This window comes from Pieris napi, chromosome 2, assembly GCF_905475465.1.
Source record: "Pieris napi chromosome 2, ilPieNapi1.2, whole genome shotgun sequence".
Taxonomy (NCBI): domain Eukaryota; kingdom Metazoa; phylum Arthropoda; class Insecta; order Lepidoptera; family Pieridae; genus Pieris; species Pieris napi.
In genome coordinates, this window is record NC_062235.1 from 685,872 (window position 1) to 706,998 (window position 21,127).

The 21,127-nt window shown below is 32.8% G+C and overlaps 2 protein-coding genes and 1 long non-coding RNA gene across 15 annotated transcripts in view; 2 read left to right on the forward strand and 1 right to left on the reverse strand.

The window, feature by feature from the left end:
- LOC125056004 (transient receptor potential cation channel trpm) overlaps window positions 1-21,127 on the reverse strand; it is a 182,158-nt gene that overhangs the window by 82,887 nt on the left and 78,144 nt on the right. The window lies entirely within an intron of this gene.
- On the forward strand, window positions 8,808-9,516 carry LOC125056078. The gene is made up of 3 exons (XR_007118000.1): window positions 8,808-8,957; window positions 9,034-9,270; window positions 9,467-9,516. It is a non-coding gene; the product is annotated as an uncharacterized LOC125056078 (long non-coding RNA).
- On the forward strand, window positions 13,925-15,232 carry LOC125056072 (ejaculatory bulb-specific protein 3-like). The gene is made up of 2 exons (XM_047658990.1): window positions 13,925-14,102; window positions 14,825-15,232. Exons 1-2 carry the CDS (start codon window positions 13,925-13,927, stop codon window positions 15,007-15,009), a joined length of 363 nt encoding a protein of 120 aa, XP_047514946.1. The 3' UTR covers window positions 15,010-15,232.

Below are 21,127 nucleotides of genomic sequence, written 5' to 3' on the forward strand. Positions count from 1 at the left end.
GGTTAGTAATTGAGGTAGGTATTTCTTTCAGACATGGAGTAGGCTCGCTTACGATAAATCGCTCAAACAATATAACGATAATATTTGGAAGATATTCAAAACGCATGAGAGCTTTCATCGAAAATCCTAACTAAGCATTTAAGATATATATAATAAAATAATTAATGTTTTATACATTTACAAAGAGTCAGAGATACCATATATATATATCTTCTATAAAATAAATGCAATATGCAATTGAAGAAAGACTGGAACTGTTAAAATGTTAAAACTACTCTGTTTAATAATTGGACTATTAATTCAAATATTAATAATACTTTAATTTCACGAAAACAATAACTACGACGCAGAATTACCATTTTCATCATTTAAATAGTTATTTATATACCAAATTGTTAAGTATTTGCATTCAACTCAAGAACATACATTACGTTCTGTCATTCATTTTAACTGCACATTTAACCGGCTCTAACCTGTCCAATATTTTAATGGACCTACCACGACACTAAAGCCACCTGTTACCCTGTAAACAAAACTTATATTACTAGATATGATCAATTTTAAACGTTAAAAGTATGTATACGTATCGTAACGTATACGATACATATTGTTTTAGTTAACATTAAATAAAACAATATGTATCGTATACGTTACGATACGTATACAATTTTAAAAAGTCGTTGTTTTTGATACGACTCATTTGATATATATAATAATAATAATACAATATTTTTACACTTAAATACATTTATATTTCTATCTACTTTAGGTATCTGCGTGCTCTTCTTTGCAAAGGCGCCTCCAAATCCCGCCATTCTTCTCTGCACTGAGTCACTCACAGCCATATATCACCTGCTGTTTCCTTAATTTAGTCTATCAACTTTCTAAATTATCTTCCTCTTTTTCGTTTATAGTACCTTGGGCACCAATTCAGTACTTTCTTTCATGTGAATATACCTACGATGCATTCAGTCATGTATACAGTAGTGTCGTAGACCGTAGCATCGTAGTCAGAGTCTGCTGCAAAGTACTACGGCGTAGACAACCATAACATAGGCCAATGATAGCTACGACAATCTACATTTACAGCAAATTTAAAAAGCGATTCTGGAATTTATTATCATTCAGTCACGCCTTGGCAGTCAAACCTAGACCGCCTAGTTCCTTAATTTACTGTCATAATGACTGACCGTCTAAAATATCGCAACATGTTTTAAAACAATTAATTTTATATACAAATAAATGACCTAAAAATATTGCTTGCTATTTCAGGGTCACAGACCAAAGTTAATTAACATCGTCAATTATTTACGTGGTGATAAATAGACATTATTATTAATAAAAATTTAACACAGCCATAAATCGATTCACCGGGGGGAAAATGACTATAGACTATAGTCTTTGTAGATTGTCTACTGTCATAACTGTATTATATATTTATAGTTATAACTGTATATATTTTTTATAGATAGGACGGGCTTTGGTATGGAATGCTAATTGTGTGGACACGTTATCCTCGTCTCACCTCCCACGGACAAACAAAAAGCTGGGTCGGCCGCAGAGCAGGCAGTAAATAATAAACGGCTCAAATATAAGAGTCTTTCTTCCTCCAACTTCGATTTTGTTCCCTTGGAGCAGACTCTTGGGCCGTGGGGTTTAAGTGCACAGGCGCTAATTAAAGATTTAAGTTGGCGCCTGGTAGATAGTACCAGTGACCCCAGAGCTGGTGCATTTATCGCTCAAGGAATAAGTATCGCAATACAGCAAGGAAATGCTACCAGCGTTAGAGGTACACTGCCACAGGGACCTAACTATTTAAATTTGTTTTAATTTTCTTTTTAGGAATTTTTAATTATTTTAGTATTACTATGTAGGGTAAGAAAATTGTAAATACTGTATATTTATATATTTAGATAGTTATGTTTAGGTTTTAATAAACGATTAAAACAATAATTGACTTTTTGTATTTTTATTGCATAAATTATAAAATAAGGTAATAAATCATTTCTAGCGTTAAAGGATCCTCGTTTGACCCGGTTTCCCGGCCTACTTTCCCCGGAACTGGCTCATTTGTCATGCTAATGCAGGTGACCGAAGGATAACAATTAATAAAACATTAAAATACCTGTACAACCACGCGCTTGGTATTGTTTTAAACGAATTAGCTTAGAATTTTGAGTTTGCAATTATGCATTAATGGTAAAAAATATAGAGGTAGATTTGGGAGGATAGAAAAGGGAGATTTCGTAGATTGATCTGAACTTCAGTATTTAAAGAGGCACCGCAAGACAGAGATAACAATTGCTCAACAATTTTCCCTCCTTTTCAATGTTCAATTTTTATTATGTTAATAAATAAATAAATTACCACCGACAAGAAATATTAAATGCAAATATATTTGTATAGGCGCCAGTTCCCACACTAAAGACTTGTTTTTTTTAATAAAACAGAGATGCCCCGGGCTGCAGGCTTATCTGATGTTAACTGACATCGCCTATAGACACATTGTCTTTGTACAACATTTAATTAATTAGTACATATTATATTTAATAAATTCAGTCAATATTTCTTATTGCTAATTATATATATACATGCGTATGGTAACATATATTTTTTAGTCTATGTTCTTGCCTAAGATTTTAGAATTTGAAGTTTTCAGAGATAAAATTCTCTTAAAGCCGTCTGAGAATACCTATTCAAAATGGTCCTGATTTCAGACCATTTCTTTTAATAAAGCGGACTTGTCCTATCTTTGATTAATTTGGAGTAATTTCTGATAATTGTTGGTTGAGTCTAAACAATTGTCAAATGGTTTAAATTATGCATTACGTCAAACAAGGTAAAAATTAATTCAATTTGTTTTTGTAAGCCTATTAGTCTAGTCTTCTCATAAACAATTTATGAATCTAACGGGTTAATTTTATAAAATTAAACATAATATGGTGTAAATTGACTTTTCACTAATGAAAATGTCTACAAGATTTTACAATTTGAATAATTAGATGTTCAGAAATACTTTACTTACTTTTAATTTTAAAAGCTTAATTAATATTTCAAAACCGAAATTTGACTTAAACTCAGCAAACTAAATATTAAACTATGGGTCATGAGAATCGATAATTCAATGTCATTGGCTACCCAAATATGGATTATGGTTGCTGAAATTAATTAAAACCAAATAAAACGATTAGATGTAAATTAATTAGTAAAATAAACACGAAACTCCTAAACAAACTGAAATCAACTTTGATTCAAGCGCTTCATTATAAATTCATTAAAATGCTCCTTTCATACGTTTCTCAGTTTATAATCTGGCCATGGTCTGCAAATGAAAAATTTGTCTATACTTAATAAACAAAAATTTATTAGTAAAATAACTGTTATTAGTAATTAAGAAGAGAGAACTTTGAGTGCTAACAAATTGGTTACTTCATTTTTACTACATTTTACCTATAAGTAAATCAATTAATTTTATATTAATAGGAATGGCAAAAATATCGTGTCAGTACGTACACCTTTTATAGTGGTTATCACATGACTTTGGTACTAAGTTTTGCAGAAAGCTCCTCACCTTCTGGTCTTAAAAAAGTTAACAATCAAACAAATAAACAAACACAAACGTACGTCAAATTGTTTTAAAGTCGGTACAAAAATAAAATTAACAAAAATATGAAATGCTTTGTTTGAAGCTGCGTGTTAACTCGCTTTACAGACTGGTCGGACTCGAATTCGTGTATTCGGTGATGTTAGTTATTTCGACTATGTGTTTGCGTGTTGTTCCCATGAGAATGTAAGTGCGCGCCCTTATTTAACCATGCCTCCTGCTGATAGAGGACAAATCTTTCTTTTAATTAATTTAATTTAATTTATAATTAATTCACCATTAAATACTTAAGATGTCGTGTGCAACATGGTGTAATGGTTGCGGCTCCTTACGAACATTCTGTAAAAAAAAACTTGGCGATTAAAAAGAGTGGCGGAGAGTTTATTGCCAGTTCTTCTCGTCCGTTCCTTGCTTTGAGCCCTTGATTTGAGAAATGGCAGTAAATGTAAAATTAGAAGCATTTAATATGTATTTCTTTATTAATGTTCATAAGTGTACATTGCGTTACCGAAATGAATAAATGATTTTTTTTATAATTTATGAGTGGGAAAAACTAAAGAGCTCATTTTGGCTTCAAGTGTGCGATGATTGCTAACATTTGGTTTGTGCTTCTAATTATTAACTAAAATATATAAATTATATATGTAACTTAACTAATATTAGGTTACATAACTCGCGTTTTGACCTATATTTACATAAAACTTTTGTTGAAGAAACATCTAATATAAACAAACACTTTAATCTGTTTAAGCGTGTAATGGAAAAATAATGACTTCGTTTAAAATTTTCACAAAGTAATCGCCAACATGATAGAAAAGTTAACCTCGACCTGAGCTGAATTAAAATGGCCACAGATTATTTCCAACAGTAAACTGTATCTAAGTGATGTTTTTATTTTAAGAGCAGTGTCATGTTAGGCATGCAATTCTTAACGCTCAGACTTAATTTATGTGTGCATTTAACTCGTTAGGTCAAAGAAGATATTGCTAGGGTTGGAATAAATTTAAAAATGACGACGTGGAAGCATGGGATGGCTGATCACCAATTTGAATAAGAGATTGAAAGCATGGTTGCCTAGCCATTGGATTATAAATTCATTGATAGCTTTATCAAATGGTAAATGTTTAATGCGTAAACTCTTGTGTAACGGTATCATACCTTAGAAGTATATATGGGAGAAGAATTGTATTTTTGTATGTTTGTAACGAATAGATTCGAAAACTAATAAAACGTGGTGAGAATGTAAATCGAATTAGGAAATGATTGTCCACTCCAATCGATTCTTATTTGTTTTATTTATCCAGCTCAGCTCGGGCTGTTAAGCTAGCAAAGCTCAGCCGGAATGGGCTTTTCCCGCAACTAGCGCAAGGGCGTCTCCTGCAATAATCATCTGAAGGGCAGGACTGAAGCTGAAGTGAGCGAAGTGCGAAGTAAAGGAACCCGCCCTCCCCGGTTAAGGCGGTTTTTACCCTAACCTGACCATGCTTTGCCGCGATGGCAGCTTTTCATTTGTTAACAGAAACTTAAATACGCGTTAACACGCAACGTAATGCGTCATTTGTTTCACATATTAACCCAGGACATACGGCTAGTTTAAAGTATAGAAAATTTAATTTAATGTTTAAATTGTATTTAACTTCAAAAGACTTTTCTCCAACTGTAATGCTTGGTCTGTAGCAAAGGCGTGTAACACACAGGATATTTTATTTTCTCTCTGGTTTATTTTTTAATTAAGATCCCAGACCACACTTCCTCTTAAGCATTTCGTTCAAATAGTTTTTAATTGTAATTGCTTTCGATATTTGATTTGAAAAGATTTATACAAAAACAGTTTATTTGTGAAGTGATAATTATTATAAATTAAAGGGTGAGAACTTCAAGAGTCTTATAAAATTAGTTACTATATAATTTATATATTAAGCTAATTTCGTAATAATTATAGAGAAAAACAAATCAATTATAAAATTAATGATTATATGTATTATGAAAATATCGTGTCAGTACGTACACGTTTTATAATGGTTATCACATGAATTTGGTACCTGCCTGACAAAAAATTATCAAACAACAAACAAAAATACCTGCCCTGGATTTAACGAAGCTTAATTTAAAGTAAAGTGATTGAGAATTTTGACACATATGAGTCTTGGTCTCAGATTGTATTCGTTTTTCCGACATATTTTATTTTATAGGTCTATTGAAATATTATTTTATGGGTTTGAGACACGCCTTTACCGTAGGAGTACCCACATAGAAAAAAAACGTGTGTTTACTAATGTACGAGTACAAGCGTTAGAAGTTGTACTTCTTTGGCGTAACAAGACAAAAATTGTATTCTATGTTTGTTGAAAACGACACTAACAATAGAAAGTTATATTATAATTTATTACGCATTATCTAGTAAAATAAAGTTTATTTAAATATCACAGAAAATATTTCTACATAATTAAAGAAATGGACATTTTTTATTTTAGCATGCAACTTATGTACGTACATATTGATATTTACTATTTTATTCACGTCCATTAGTTGGAGTTCAGTACACGAGTTACAAGAGGCTTATGATAGCTAAAGTATGATACAAATATTCTTGTAGAAACATTATCAAAATATCGTACAAATACAGCAGCAATAGTTGTATAAAAAAAATACTAAAATATTGACTATAGGGTACTTCAGGGTTTCGGTTTTTTGTGACGGTGTGCGCGAGCATCTTAAAAATTTACTCACATCATGATTCCCTAACGCGCCAAATAAGAAGTATATCTTTGAAAAATCCCTAGGTGCACCGCCGTGATTCGAACGCACGACCATAGGGATAAGGGATAAGATTAAGCCACTAGGCCAACAATTTCATAAACTTTTCTATTCACAACACTGCAATTGGATTGAACAGAAATAAAAATTAAGTTTGTTAAGTACCTATAAGGGCAACATTGTTAAAAAAAACAATATTTTTGACGCCAGTTGATTAGCATTTTGCCTACTCTCATAAAAAAGCCAGCACCATTGTCCCTAAATTTTTTATGATGGCAATATTTCACAGCTATTTGGGTCCGTGAGGGATGGTTATTTCTTTTATTTGCCTAATTCGAAGTCATTTCGTTCATTTTATTTCTTTATAAAAGGAACAAAGATATTTTACATTCGCGTGTGGTCTACATTAGTAAATAAATCATTTAAACCCAGTTTTTATCAGTAAATTAATCATAATTTATTATTTTAAATTCCATATAGAAGGCTTTCTATGACCTACGGTGTCACGTTAATTTGGTCGTAGCATGATATTATAATTATTCCATAAATGAACGTTTGAACTGAACCGCGCTTTTTCAACTGAATCTTTTTAGTTTGAAGTATTTAAAAAGTTCCCTCGGTAATATATAATGCGCTGTTTAGGCTGTCGCGTGTCAGTATAGGAATCCTAAAATCGATCAGACTAAGACTAACATTTACCATCAACGGTAAAACTGACTACCCAATACCACATTATTTCTCAATCTTGTATGTCTTCGAAGCGTTACATACAATAAAATATATTATGTTAAAGCTATTAGTGGAGTAAAGCGTCATGAGAAAACTGTCTCCGATCCTATAATATAACGTATGACCCCGCAGTCGAGTAATATGCTCTTTATAAAATATAAAGGAAAGAATTCGATATTTCCTGCGAATACTTGCTATTTATTTTTGAATACTCTATTTGTTTTTGTCACAATCCCAAGGATAATGTAGGATTGTAGAACGTGACGAAGCATACGAGAGATGTAATCGAAATTCGTAAAAATCCTTTTGATGAAACCGTGTCAAATCGTAATTTAAGTATGCTGCTTTGGTTTAATAAGTGGGGCGCTTAAATTCTTCTTACTCTACTTTGGTTTAATGAGCAGTGTTAGCCTGGCCTTGAGATTAATATTATCAATCCTGGGGCAGTGTTGAAATTCGGAATCGACTCTCGGCGGGGATCAATTCCTGAGAGATTCAACCTCCAATTGTTTAAAGTAAGAGTATACTCCTCCCTCCTAGAGCAGTGTTGGCCTAGTGGCTTCAGCGTGCGACTCTCATACCTGAGGTCGTAGGTTCGATCCCCGGCTGTGCACCAAAGGACTTTCCTTCAAGAAAGCCGGCAAAGCACTCGCGAGCCCTCTTGCATTGAGAGTGTCCATTGGCGGCGGTATAACTTAACATCAGGTGTGCCTCCATATTTCTCATCGTAAGTATTGATTATTCTAACAAGACGGACAACGTCTCTAGAATTATCTAGTAAGATAATAAATATAGGTCGACGTCTCAAACGTTAATTAAGATGTGTAATAAATTGTTTCAATTCACTCAACTAGCCACGAAGGGCTTTGAACTAATAAATTATTACTGACGCTTTTTCTTACTACTTGCATTTTATATAATTTTCTCTTCGATATATGGAGCGAATACGACTACTATTATAACAGTGGTCACATTTTTAGGTCTGGGCCTCAGATTTCTGTATCTGTTTCATGATCATTTGTCAAACTAAGTAGGTAACCTGTGCCTGACATACGCCGTCGACTTTTTGGGTCTAAGGCAAGTCTCACGATGTTTTCAGTCAATTGGTGCACAGCCGGGGATCAAACCTACGACTTCAGGGATGAGAGTCACACGCTGAATCACAAAGCCAACACTGCTGAAAGGAGATACACAAAGTAATTCTTATTTCATTATCTATTTCAGTGAATGGTTATAATTAATTAATTTGACGTAATTGATTATGATGATATGACTCAATATATACGTATAATTTAATATTTAACAACTATTTAAAATTCTATGTTTTAATTATGTAAGACCAATTTCCACGCAATTATTTATTGCAGAATATGCGAAGTTTAGATTGTACCACCCTAATATTTTAGTACCATATTCTAGCAATTTACAAGAAACATCATCAAGCAATAGGTGCTTCTTGTGTGGGTAGGTGGGTCAAAACTTTCTTACAATTTTTGAAGTTGTACTTCTTTAGGCGCGTTATGAAAAATTGATGAGAGTGAAATTTTACGATGCGCGCGCACCTGTGACACAAATTTGGCAGTGTGATCATAGCGTGCGCGAGCGAGATAGGAATAAGACAATCTACAAGTAAAAAGAAATAGAATATGCGTGAAGTTCGAAGATCGCAAATTTTGAATGACAATAATGATTAATGACATTTGTCATTTACCTTTTTAAAGAAATTTAGCAATGCTTTTTAATTATATTCAGAAGTGATTTGTGAAATTGTATATTTTAATCAATACTAATGAATATTAGAAAATATTTGTAAAAAAACTGACATTAACCCTCCTAATTACTTCAATACAATTGAGGTTAACTATCCGTATGTATTATTATTATCGAGTAATGTTTTGATTAAAAAATTAAGCACATTGTTTAATCAAAACGTAATTTTTCAGATTTAATCTAGCAAATATAAGGTCAAGAGACAAAAACAATTGATGAATCAGTGGAAGTGCACTAAATTGAATACAAAAAAAGAGTTGTCTTCTCTGAGATCTTACCGCTGTGAAACATCAAAAACTGGAGGTGGAACAAAGTCACCATCACCTTCTCCAGACACAATGGACGTGGCAGAGATGATACCGCAACAGTTTGAAGTCGATTTCAATGAATTTGATTGTGAAGGTGTCGAGGTAGGAATGTTAATTATAAATATGATGTATGGTGATGTTCAACCTCTCAAGCATAAGCATAATATGCTCACAACAGTACTTTATTCTCCTACAGGGTAGTCAGAGATATTCTAATACCTCAAAACATCCATGGTCCATCCAGACAAAGGTGTGCACAACAGTGACAACATAACTTAACAATTTCATTATTTTGTAGGATTATAATCGAAAGGGTAAAGAAAATCATGTCAAACTGAATAACAAGAATCCCCAAACAACTCCAAAGAAACCTACAAGGAAGACACCGGTATTATTTTTAAATTATCTCTATCTCTAAATAGATAAAAGAAAGTTGCTATCCAGGTCTGTAGCATGTGCAATTAGTTTTTCTAAACTACACAACGGGTTTTGATCTGACTAATATATAGACTGTTCTTCCAGGAAGGATTTTTATAAAATGAATTATAAATTTTTTAAGTTTTGGATGGACAGAACTTATATTAATATTCTCTTATTTGTTGCAGAAAGCAAGTAGTAGTTTTAGTTTTGGAGAAGCCTCGTATCAAGATATGCATAGCTTTCGGGCTCTGGAAAATGAGCGGTTTCAAATAGAACACAAACATAGAGTTAAGAATATGGCAGAGATGCACAACCAAGTAATGATTAATTTAAAATTACAAACCGAAATTCTGATGCAGACATTAGAGTCACTTAAAAATAAATAGTATAATGAAATAAAAATGTTTTAAAGATAGTGTTTTATTTGTTTAAATAACTTAATTGTTAAAACAACCTAAATTAAGAACTATCAACCTATAAATTTTGATTTTGAAATCAATGGCTATATTGTGCAATACTGCCAAAGCTACAACATACATCTTAGTGTTTGGTAGAGATGTTCTAAATATATAATACTACATATATACTTTTAACTTAATAGAATTTATGTTACACTTAATGTAAGAGAATAATAATAAATATTTATTTATTAAATTTTTCAAATGTAAACTGAACTTTATTGACTATAATGACTCCTTTTCCAGTCTTTGATTATTTAATTGTAAAAAATTATTTGCATGCAATCAAAAACTATTTTTAATAATGCCAAAGAAGTATAACTTCTTACGCGCGTACATAAGTACACGCACCCTTTTTTTTTTTTATTGTTACAGATGTCATACGGTAATAAATTAATTGGTACACTCTTCTACTGAAGGACAATAAGTCGAGTTGGTTCGGAAATACTTCAGTGAATACAAATATCTCTTAACACCATCAGACATATTTGTGCATATTTTCTATTACTCTTGCATACCACGCTTCAAACTTTTAAGGCTTCACAAAGAATCTTTTTTGGAAAGTATTTGACGAAATATGCCAGAAAGCGAATCTGAATTGAGGTTTAATTAAAATTACACGTGGCATTGCAATTACTCGGAGTGGGCTGTGTGCATGTCAGAGATGAGAGAAGTTAAGCGCTCGTGGTTAATCTCCGCAATAATTAAATTTGATGGCATTTTGATATTTAGTTTCGTTAAGATTTAACGAAACGATTTTCCGGAACGCACTCGCGAGCCCTCTGGCATTGGGGGTGTCCATGGGCGGCAGGGCGGTATCACTTAACACCAGGTCAGTGCTCTATAAAAAAAGAATCAGCAAATTTGCCTGACCATAAACTAACCTAGACGAAGAATAAGATTTAAGTTGGCGCCTGGTAGATACTACCGTTGACCCCAGAGCTAGTGCTTTCCTCGATCAACGCATAAGTATCGCAATACAGCGAGGAAATACGTAAGAAGTACACTGCCACGGGGACCAAACTTTTTAATCTGTTTTAATTTTCTTTTTAATAATTTTTATTATTACCTACGTAGGTTAAGATAATTGTTTTATTTAGATTTTATTTGAATAAATATTTATTGAACTAGAAAATCATGTTAATACACAATAATATGGGTTTCTACAGACATCTTAAAAAATATCAGAGTAGCTCAGCAAACTGACACAATAAAAATACGTCTATAATAATATCGTATTACAGTATTTATTTATTTTGTATTCCTACAGATAACATAAATTATATAAAGTAAACACAATTATACGAAACATATAGCCAAAGATGGAATACATAATATATGTTCAAATATTTACGAAAGGAAAAAGTCAATAAAAATTATTAAATACGTACCCAGTTCGGCTGTACGGTACCATGTGATGGTGTGAAAGTGAGGGTATGTACGTGAGGGTGAATTCATATAATTTTTAATTGTGTTGTAATCTGCGTTGTCTCTTGTATGGCCTAAACATTTTAGTCTAGTCATGATGACTTCATAAGCAAGTATTTGATCAGCCTGCTGTGTCTGACATACTAGGGCGGTTTCCTAAGGACGTTTTCTTTGATAATAGTGTTAAGGCCCTATCCCACCACGAATTTCTGTGTCAGTGCCTCGGGTGGACTGCGGGGTGCAGTGGAGAGCTGGAGCACTGAGGCGCGCCGGCCCGTAATAACAATTAGTTATGTAAAACATTAAATTAACGTGATTTTATCAAAAAAAAATCTGAAATGGATTACTTGGCTTGCGATAAAATATATCGTGTAAATTTCTAAATCATGTTCTATACACATTTTCGTCATAAAATGTATTCAAAGTGTCAAAAATGGCTATGTTTGGATTTAGTTATTTAAATCGTGTATCGATCTTTCAAAATGGATATGTTAACGTAAAATTGTAAACACCGTTAGATTGTAATCTATCTCGCGAGATTATAAACTGTCGAAAGATTGTGAGCTTACTGTTTCAATTTTTTACGATGACGAAGAGAAAAAGAAAGAAACAATGTACTTTTTTGGAGTTAGCGACCAGATCGGTCCTTAATAGTGCTCTTAATTAGAAATATTATTTGCACTATTTACCAAATGGATAGATCATAGTGATGCAACTGTCATTTTGAAGGCAATAATAATCAATAGGAGTAATTAGGATTAGGAAATTCTAGAAATGGTTTCCTTAACCGTGCTTAGTCACGGCGATAATTATAATTAACTATTTACATAATGTACGGAATATTTCTTTAAATTTGAATGTTAAAGGAGATAATTTAATTAAAATGGAATTTAGCGAAATAAGACAAAAATTGGTCTTATAAATTTGGGACAAAATGGCCTTATGCTGAGATGAAAAGAGAGATAGGTACTTTAGGTAGAAAGGTTTAAAAAGATTCAGTTAGATTAGGTTCCATGTACAGTAATCCCCCCTATAACGCGAAGATCTCTCAGGTTATATATCTGTAGTGTGAATAGGTTTGTTACTTTTGCACCTGTTTCAATCGTGTGTTATAAAATTTAACTAAATACCTTTATTAAAATCGTGTTCCTAGTTTTTGACTTGTTAAAAAAACGTTTTTATGAGAATACTACAACTATGCGATTTCTTTCAAATACAGTATAGTACGTTATAGGGAACGCGATAGACCCGGACCGCGTTATAGGGATTACTGTATTTTTAAAAGTTTACACGTTCGAGAACGCGCTTTGGTATGATAGCCAAGAAGCTCGGCTAGGTGTATTTTTTTCACAATGCTTACAATACAGAAAACTGCTTTAATATGTCCAAGTATAATCGTCAGACTAGTCCATTGCACTGTAATGGCCGTAGCGAGTCGCTGTTATTTTAACATGTGATTTGAATTTATTCCCAGACTAATTTCGTAGTTTGAGGAACATTAACAAGAGGAAATTCCGTATTTTAAAAAACTGTTTACCCAATGATCTTTCCTTAAACATAATAGGCCTTTTCCTAAGGAAAATTAATGGAAAACATTGCGTGATTTTCTTTCAATGAAATGGGTTCCGGGCAAGGACTAAGAAAACAGATAAAACGCGGTTTCCTGAATTAATTGTATCAATTGAGTTCAGTTTAATCTCGGAACTTGGTGTCTTATTGTGATCTTAACTTAATGTAAGTTTTATAAACATAAACTTAGTTAATAAGAATAATTAAATAAATAATAATAATAATAACTTATTTATTTTAGGACCTAATCGGCTCATTGAAATAAATGATTTGAAATTTAAATAATATGTGAGCCTGATATGTTGCGGTAACTTGATATGTTAAAATTTGTAATAATAATAATTATTATTATTGTTAAAGAAATTTTTATGTTAGTCTCCAACTTTTCGGAGATAGACTATATTTTCATAAATACCAAAACAGAATTGTTTCCGCAGTTAAATGTCTAGTTTTACACGAAACAGTTTTTTTTATTAAACAGGAGGCAGACGGGCAGGAGGCTTATATTCTGATGTTAAGTGATACCGCCGCCCATGGACACTCACATTGCCAGAAGGCTCGCAAGTGCGTTGCCGGCCTTTTAAGAAATGGTACGCTCTTTTCTTGGAGGACCATAAGTCGACTTGATTTGGAAATACTTCAGTCCTTTTAGGCAAGGTTCCGAAGATACTGGCAGCGTTCCCCCTTTAAATAGCTAGACTAAATCTTTGACCGAGGTGCCAGCTCTTCGGTTTCCATAATGTAATGAACATTATGAATTAATGGAGAAATTAATTCATAATGTTGGGTATCTCTAAAATAATATATACCCTGCAAATCACCACTGCTATGTTAATGCTGGTAGACTCCAGTAGTCATACTTATGATATGTCCATTTCAGCATGAAGCTCCTACTGCTATCTATCTTCCTGGTGACTCTGGCCTCGGCCCAGCAGTACACGACCAAATATGACAACATCAACCTGGACGAGATTCTGTCCAACAAGAAAGTCCTTAATGGGTACTTGAACTGTGTTTTGGATAAGGGAAGGTGTTCTGTTGATGGAAAGGAACTAAAATGTGAGTACGATTTATCATTACAATATTGTAACATAATATTATGTAGTTCCTAGAAGCTTTATTTTGGTTTAGGTATGATAAATTGTACATGTTTTAGGGTAATTTAAATATATTTATTTATTCACACTTCGTTACATATAAAAATAAAACAAATAACATAATACATAAATATTATAAGGCATGCAACGGGCGGCCTTATAGCTAACAAGCTATCTCTTCCAGGCAACCCTATTGGGAAAAAACCAAAACAAGAAATATTAGGTACCTACGTGTAAAGTGCAAGATGTATAACCATGTCTTATTTAAAAAGAATTATAGAACCTAAATCTAAAGTAATAAAAGAATAAGAATAAATTTGATGAGTATTACGAAATCTAATATAAAATTCTCGTGTCACAATGTTCGTTCCCATACTCCTCCGTAACGGCTCGACCGATTCTTATGAAATGTTTTATGCATATTCAGTTAGTCTGAGAATCGGCTACTATTTTCAAACCCCTAAGTGATAAGGGGTGTCCACCCAAAAAAAATTTTTTCATTTTTTTGTGGCATTAATTACATACAACCCTTAATTTTCACTCCCCTACGATTAACCCCTATTTTTTATTATAGTAGATAGTTATTTTTATTGAAATAAAAAAATGTTTCCTAGAAATAATATACATGGCAAAACGACGTTTGCCGGGTCAGCTAGTTAATAATATAAATTTATTCCTTGACAGCTCATATAGCAGACGCCCTTCGCACCGGGTGCAAGAAATGTACCGAGCCCCAAAAGCGAGGTACAACAAAGGTTATCAGGCATCTCATCAAGTACGAAAAGGAAGCCTGGGTCAGCCTTCAGAAGAAATACGACCCTGCCGGCACTTACGCTAAGAAATATGAGAGAGAACTCAAAGGAATATAGACCGTATTATAAAGGACTAGAAAATCTCGTTTAAATTGTCTATAAATCTTAAAACTTGGATAGTTTGAAATATTTATAGATGTAATATAGATTATACGCATTTCCGAATCCGCATATATAGAACTTATACTGCAGTAAAAAACAATCAAGATTTATATTATTGACTGAAATTTTAAAAATATGCATCACTAGACACAGTATTTACAATAATATTAACCTACATAATAGTAAAAAAGTTAGGTCCCTGTGCCAGTGTACCTTTAAAGCTGGCAGCTTTTCCTCGTGTATTGCAATACTTATTCGTTGGGCGAAAGCACCAGCTCTGGGGTCACAGGTACTATCTACCAAGCCTACGGTCCAAGAGAACCCTACGGTCCAAGAGTCTCTACTCCAAATGGAACATAATTAAAGTTGGAGGAAAGAGTCTTGAGCCGTTTATTATTTTCCATCTGCTCTGCGGCTGTGCTAGCTTTTTTATATACTACGATTATTTTATAAATTCTAATGAGAAGTGCACTGATGAGAGAGTGAGGGTGAGTGAGGGTGAGTGAGAGAAGTGTCCCAGCTTTCCACGGGTGCTCTTTTATAATTTTATTTTTGTAAATTTGTGTAAGCTTGTAAGTTATGTACAAATGAGTTATATTGTTAATCTGTTGTGAAATTTTTAAATAAAGTCATTTTAATATTGTTTTGAGAAAATTTATTAGTTTTATTATACATACATCTTTAAATTCCTTACGAAAGCACAAGGGCTGATTAAATGGGTCGTTACCATTGTGGATTTATCAGACTTCAAACAATAACAAATTCAAATTCAAAAATCATTTATTCACGTAGGTAACACAATGTACACTTGTGATTCGTCATTAAAGAACTAAATATTAATGCTTCTAATTTTACATTTACTGCCAGTTCTCAAATCAAGGGCGTAGAACGGAAGGGAAGAACTGGCAATAAACTCTCCGCCACTCTTTTTAATCGCCATGTTTTGTTTTTTTTTTACACAACGTTTGTAAGGAGCTGCAACCATTACACCATGTTCCACATGACATTTTAAGTAATTAATAATAATAACATAAATAAAAACAAAGACTTGTCCCCTATTAGCAGGAGGCATGGTGAAATAGGAGCACGCACTTACATTCTCGTGGGAACAACACGCAAACACATAGTCGAAATAATTAACATCACCGCATACACGAATTCAAGTACGACCAGTCACCACAAGTAGCATCCGTTCACGAGTATGACGCATGGCCAGCCATCGGCCCCCTCGCCATATTTTAGGGAGAGAGACAACCCGACGCATGGACGCCGCCACAAGCAATGACATTTAAGCGAGCATGACGATCCTTGAAATGTGGACTTGGCTACATAAGAAAATAATAAAAGGCAAGGCTGACTGATAAACTAATTTACCATTCTTTTGCCCGGAAGAAAAATTACCGCGAGGCATCCCGTGATGACTTAGACCCAAAAACTGAATGTGAATAGCACGGATGTCTAATAATTTGGTCACATGGTCTATAGATGGAGTAATCTGATACCAAGGTTTTAGCTTGTAGAAATAGTTAATACCATTATTAACCCTTTTCGTTAAGGGTGTTAATAGTTACGTAATTCAATATAACTGTGTCCCTTTTTGCAATATGAGTGTGAACCATTGCTGGGGTAAATATGAAATGTGGCGAGTTATGAACACGCGATATTACGTGGAATTTATAACAATTCAATCTTATCTTAATTAGTCCCAGTAAAGCAAACAGAGCTAAAACGTGGACTAGGTACCGCTACTGGACAAATACTGTTATATAAAAAACTTACACTAAATAAAAAAGTCATACAACCCTATCACGTTTTTTTGGAATTTCCAATCGTCGTCGTATCTATTGTTAAATAAAATACAGAGGTTTTGAGTTCGACTGCCAGCAAAACAACTATTTTATGGGCAAAACTATCGCAGTTAAGATTCGTCGGTTGTATCTATTTTGCACTTGTCACTACGGATCAGTAAACAAATGGGAAAACGTATTGAAGCGACCTAAGCCACCAAGGGTGTGGCTACATTACTTTATATAAACATCAAAGAACAATAGAGTGGCTGAGAAAACAAAGGAAAATGTTATGGTTGCTGCTTACAATATTTATACAAAGGATTTCTAAAGAAAAGGAGTGTACAATGCTGTGTAAGCGATCGATTTGGACATAATTAAGGTATATATTATATATATGAATGAATGAAAAATAAGGTGCTGTTCGTTTATCTCGCTAAATCTCGAGAATGGCTTGACCGATTTGGTTCATTATGATTTTAAAATATTTGTAGAAGTTCAGGCAAGATTAAAAACTAATAAGAACTGTTCCTAGCTGGAAATATTTGGTCTTTATTGTCGTTGGCATATATTTAATTTAAATGTCCTCAGAAATTTGTGTATCATGTCTGTAGTATAGGGTCTGACTTCTTTGGTCTATTTTAAAAATGTTGTATAATTCTATTATGTAGGTGAAAAAGCTCCAATTTTTTTTCTGAAAGTGGAGTCGTGATTGGAAAAAATTATAACAAATATGACATAAATGTTTGTGGTTTTTGTCTAAAATTTTGTTGTATTTAAGAAAACGTTTATTTACATTCTTAAATCTAAATATATAGATAGAAAGAATTATCTATGTATTGCTTCTATCTCCCTCTTCTATATACTGATAAATACTCCACATTCCAGCAGGTACTGAGCTTTGTTGCGAACTATCTTCCGTCAAGTTCTATTCCGCGTATGATAAACTCAACAAATTCCTTAAGTTAAGTATGTTTTTTTTTATTTAGTAAAATGTTTGAAAAATGCTCATTATTTCGTTTTCTCTCACTCTTCTTTATTTTTTTTTGATAATTAAACCTATTTATTTTTGGATTTAAATGATAGCGAACTATTTCTATTGAATTGGTTGTTTTAATGAGACCTTTTTAATCGAAATCGGTAAGAAATGCTCTGTTGTGATCGGGAAGCTGGCAAAAGTCCAGAACTCTTTCTAAAAACTATCAGGAACTATAGAACTATTGAGTGTACTGCCAGAACTCTAATTTTTTTGTGCTCTGCTGGCAAGTGCTCTGCTAACTTCACAGACACGTGACATTGGTGGTTTAGGAATGCTAGTGGAAGCGGGTTTAAATTTAAGTCCGGTACGTAATTATACTGAAATTACACATACAGTTCTTTATGAAACATCTACTAAATATATTTAATAATCTACTTTTAATAGAAAGAGCATATACAAGAGTTCAAGTTAATAACTACAGTCAAACATTATCTGAAACAAGGTCGTTTTATGAAAAAAGTCGTCACAAATACGAAGTTCCACTAATACATTCATTGAAACTTGTACGTAATTAGATATCCAGTTTATAATGACCTCCGGGTCTAGCTTTACAGTAGTAGTTGCGAAAGGCTATGAGTGGATGATGGGTCAGAGTTAATTGGACATTGGTCACAAAGACTGGAAGCATTCGAACAGAGCAATGCTTGAGTCAACGATTTTTTAGTATAATTGGATGAGGGTCAATGGATAACTAATCAATTAGTAAAATACTTACGTTTTGAAATTTTAGAAGTGGAATTCTGCTTTAATTAATGTCTTATAAATATTAAGAGTATGGAAGATATATTATATTTTGTTTTATTTTTACACTTGCGTGATTGAGGTTCCAAAAAACTAACACAGCCACAGCGCACTGTTATACGACGTCCCGGATTTAGAGTTTTAAAAAAAGAATTTATTTCACACAAAGGATTTATTTAGAAATATAGATTTTGAAAGGCAACTGCTCGGTTTGAATCGTAAAATGGGACTGACTTTAAGCTGAAAGATAATGCTCATGGCAGTTGAATAGGAGAATGCAAGCTTGCTAAAATAGAGGCTGACATAGGGTTGTCTCTAAGGTTTTAAATATATAACAACCCCCTCGTTATGAGGAAACTTACGGTTTATTTGTAAGTTTACTTAATATTTAACAAACTCGCAAGCGGGCTACTGAAGGATTACTCTGGTTTGCCAGATTATTATCTTGCTCAACCGGGATATTATTGGAAACTTGGAGTTTTCTTGAACATTTGCCTTTCTTATAAAAATATACAAAAACAAAACTAATAACTAAGATTACAGAGAAAATACTTAAAATAGGAAAGCTAACATGATTATTAAAATTATTAGGATTCTTGATCTCATTTAGATCCTCCATTGACATGTCTGAAATAGCTTTAATTGATTTTAAATTATCAAGGTTAATAATCTTGATTTTTGGAATAGAAATGTTATTACTTAATTTGTTTACACTTTTACAACAATCATCGTTAATAATATCAAAATTCGAGGATACAGCGGGTACATATGTTTTAGGATACACTTTAGTCACCAACTTAAGGTTTTTATGAAAACCTACACAATCTATTGGTAGACTTAGTACACCTGTACCGGATATAACTAACTCAGATACATTTTGATTACATTCAATAGACAATTTAGTGGATTTTGATTGTACAAATATCCATTTGTTATTATTTAGCTTATGCCAAATATCTAAATCACCAAACATAACCTTAACAGGACAATTTTCCGGAAGGGTAGTTAAGGCTTTAGTAATTATTTCGATTTCACATGAAGGATTATTAAGTACTGCGTAGACATCAGTTATTTCACAAAGGTAAGTATCAGTAAGTATGCTTTTACAATCATTTAAATCTTTGAGATAGATATAAGATAGTTTGTCTGTACTCAAGGCTAAAAATTGTTCCGAAGGGAGGATCATAGCAAAAGAATTTAAATTACCCTCCGTATGTGGAATCGGCAATGGTACAGTTTTATAGATATTAAAATGTTCTAAGGTTACGAGTGGAATCTTTACAATAAACATTAATTTTTTATTGAAATAGTAACAAGTTAAATCGGCTATATTAATTAGAATATGAATATTGCTTATATCTATGATTACAGGAAAATCTCTGTACTTAGGTAGTAACTTAAAATTATTTACAATATCATTGTACATTTGGTTCGGGGTTAGAACTGAAGGATGCAATGTGTTACTTTTAATGAGTAAAATGGAGTTAAGTAAGTCTTCCACCTTAAATGATAAAGTCAGTAAGCTTGATTGTAAAATATTTAAAATGTTATAAAAATTATTTCTAAAGTTAACCTCATTAAAAGCATTTGTTATATTGGATACCGAAGACGCTAATTGTTTGACGACACCATTCAATTTTGCTTGATTAAGGTTCATTTCATGTAAGGATTGATTTATATTGGAAATGGCAGATTGGGAAGCAATTACGGTTTTCTTCAATGTTCCTGAAATCTTTTTATCATTTTCATAAAGAGTTTTAATAGCGTCTTCATAGGTCTTCGCATCATCTTCGGTCAAGGTACCGAATATGTGTTTAAATACAGTGCCTATTCCGGAAAACCATGCGGATCTTTTCGAAACGTAATTATCGGATACTAGATGTGAAACGGCATTAAAGTCACGTTGGAGATCTTTAAGGATTGCTTCTAAAGGTTGCAATAAGTTATGACATTGCGAAACACCAATTACTTCGCTTCTCTGACAATAAGACTGAACATTATTGAACACTTTATTTATGTCCATTATATGATTTTGTATGGGAATGATCTCTACGGGAATTACAATATGAAATTGGTCGTTTATTATCTTTAGTGTGCCAACAGGGTCGAAGAAGATCCCAGGACCTTTCACAATATTTTTGACATACTGATTTTCAGATTCAGCTAGGGTGACATTGCAGAGAATTGCGATGACCCTGGAAAATATGTGAGCGTGTTATAATACTATTAAAAGGATTAAAATAATGTTACTTATAATAAAAATAAAAACATTTATAAAATAAAATTTAAATTAGATCTCGTGAGCTGGTTTTACTTCATCAAAATGATGTTTAACATGACGTCGATTTATTAAAAGGTGTAAAGTATTATTATCGTGGACTTTAACGATTTTATAGGGACCTTTCCAAATTGGCGAAAGAGCCTTGCGCAGCCTGACGTGATTTTTTAAATAAACATAGTCACCTACTTTATACTGTATAGACCGCGTGTGTTTATCATAGTAGGT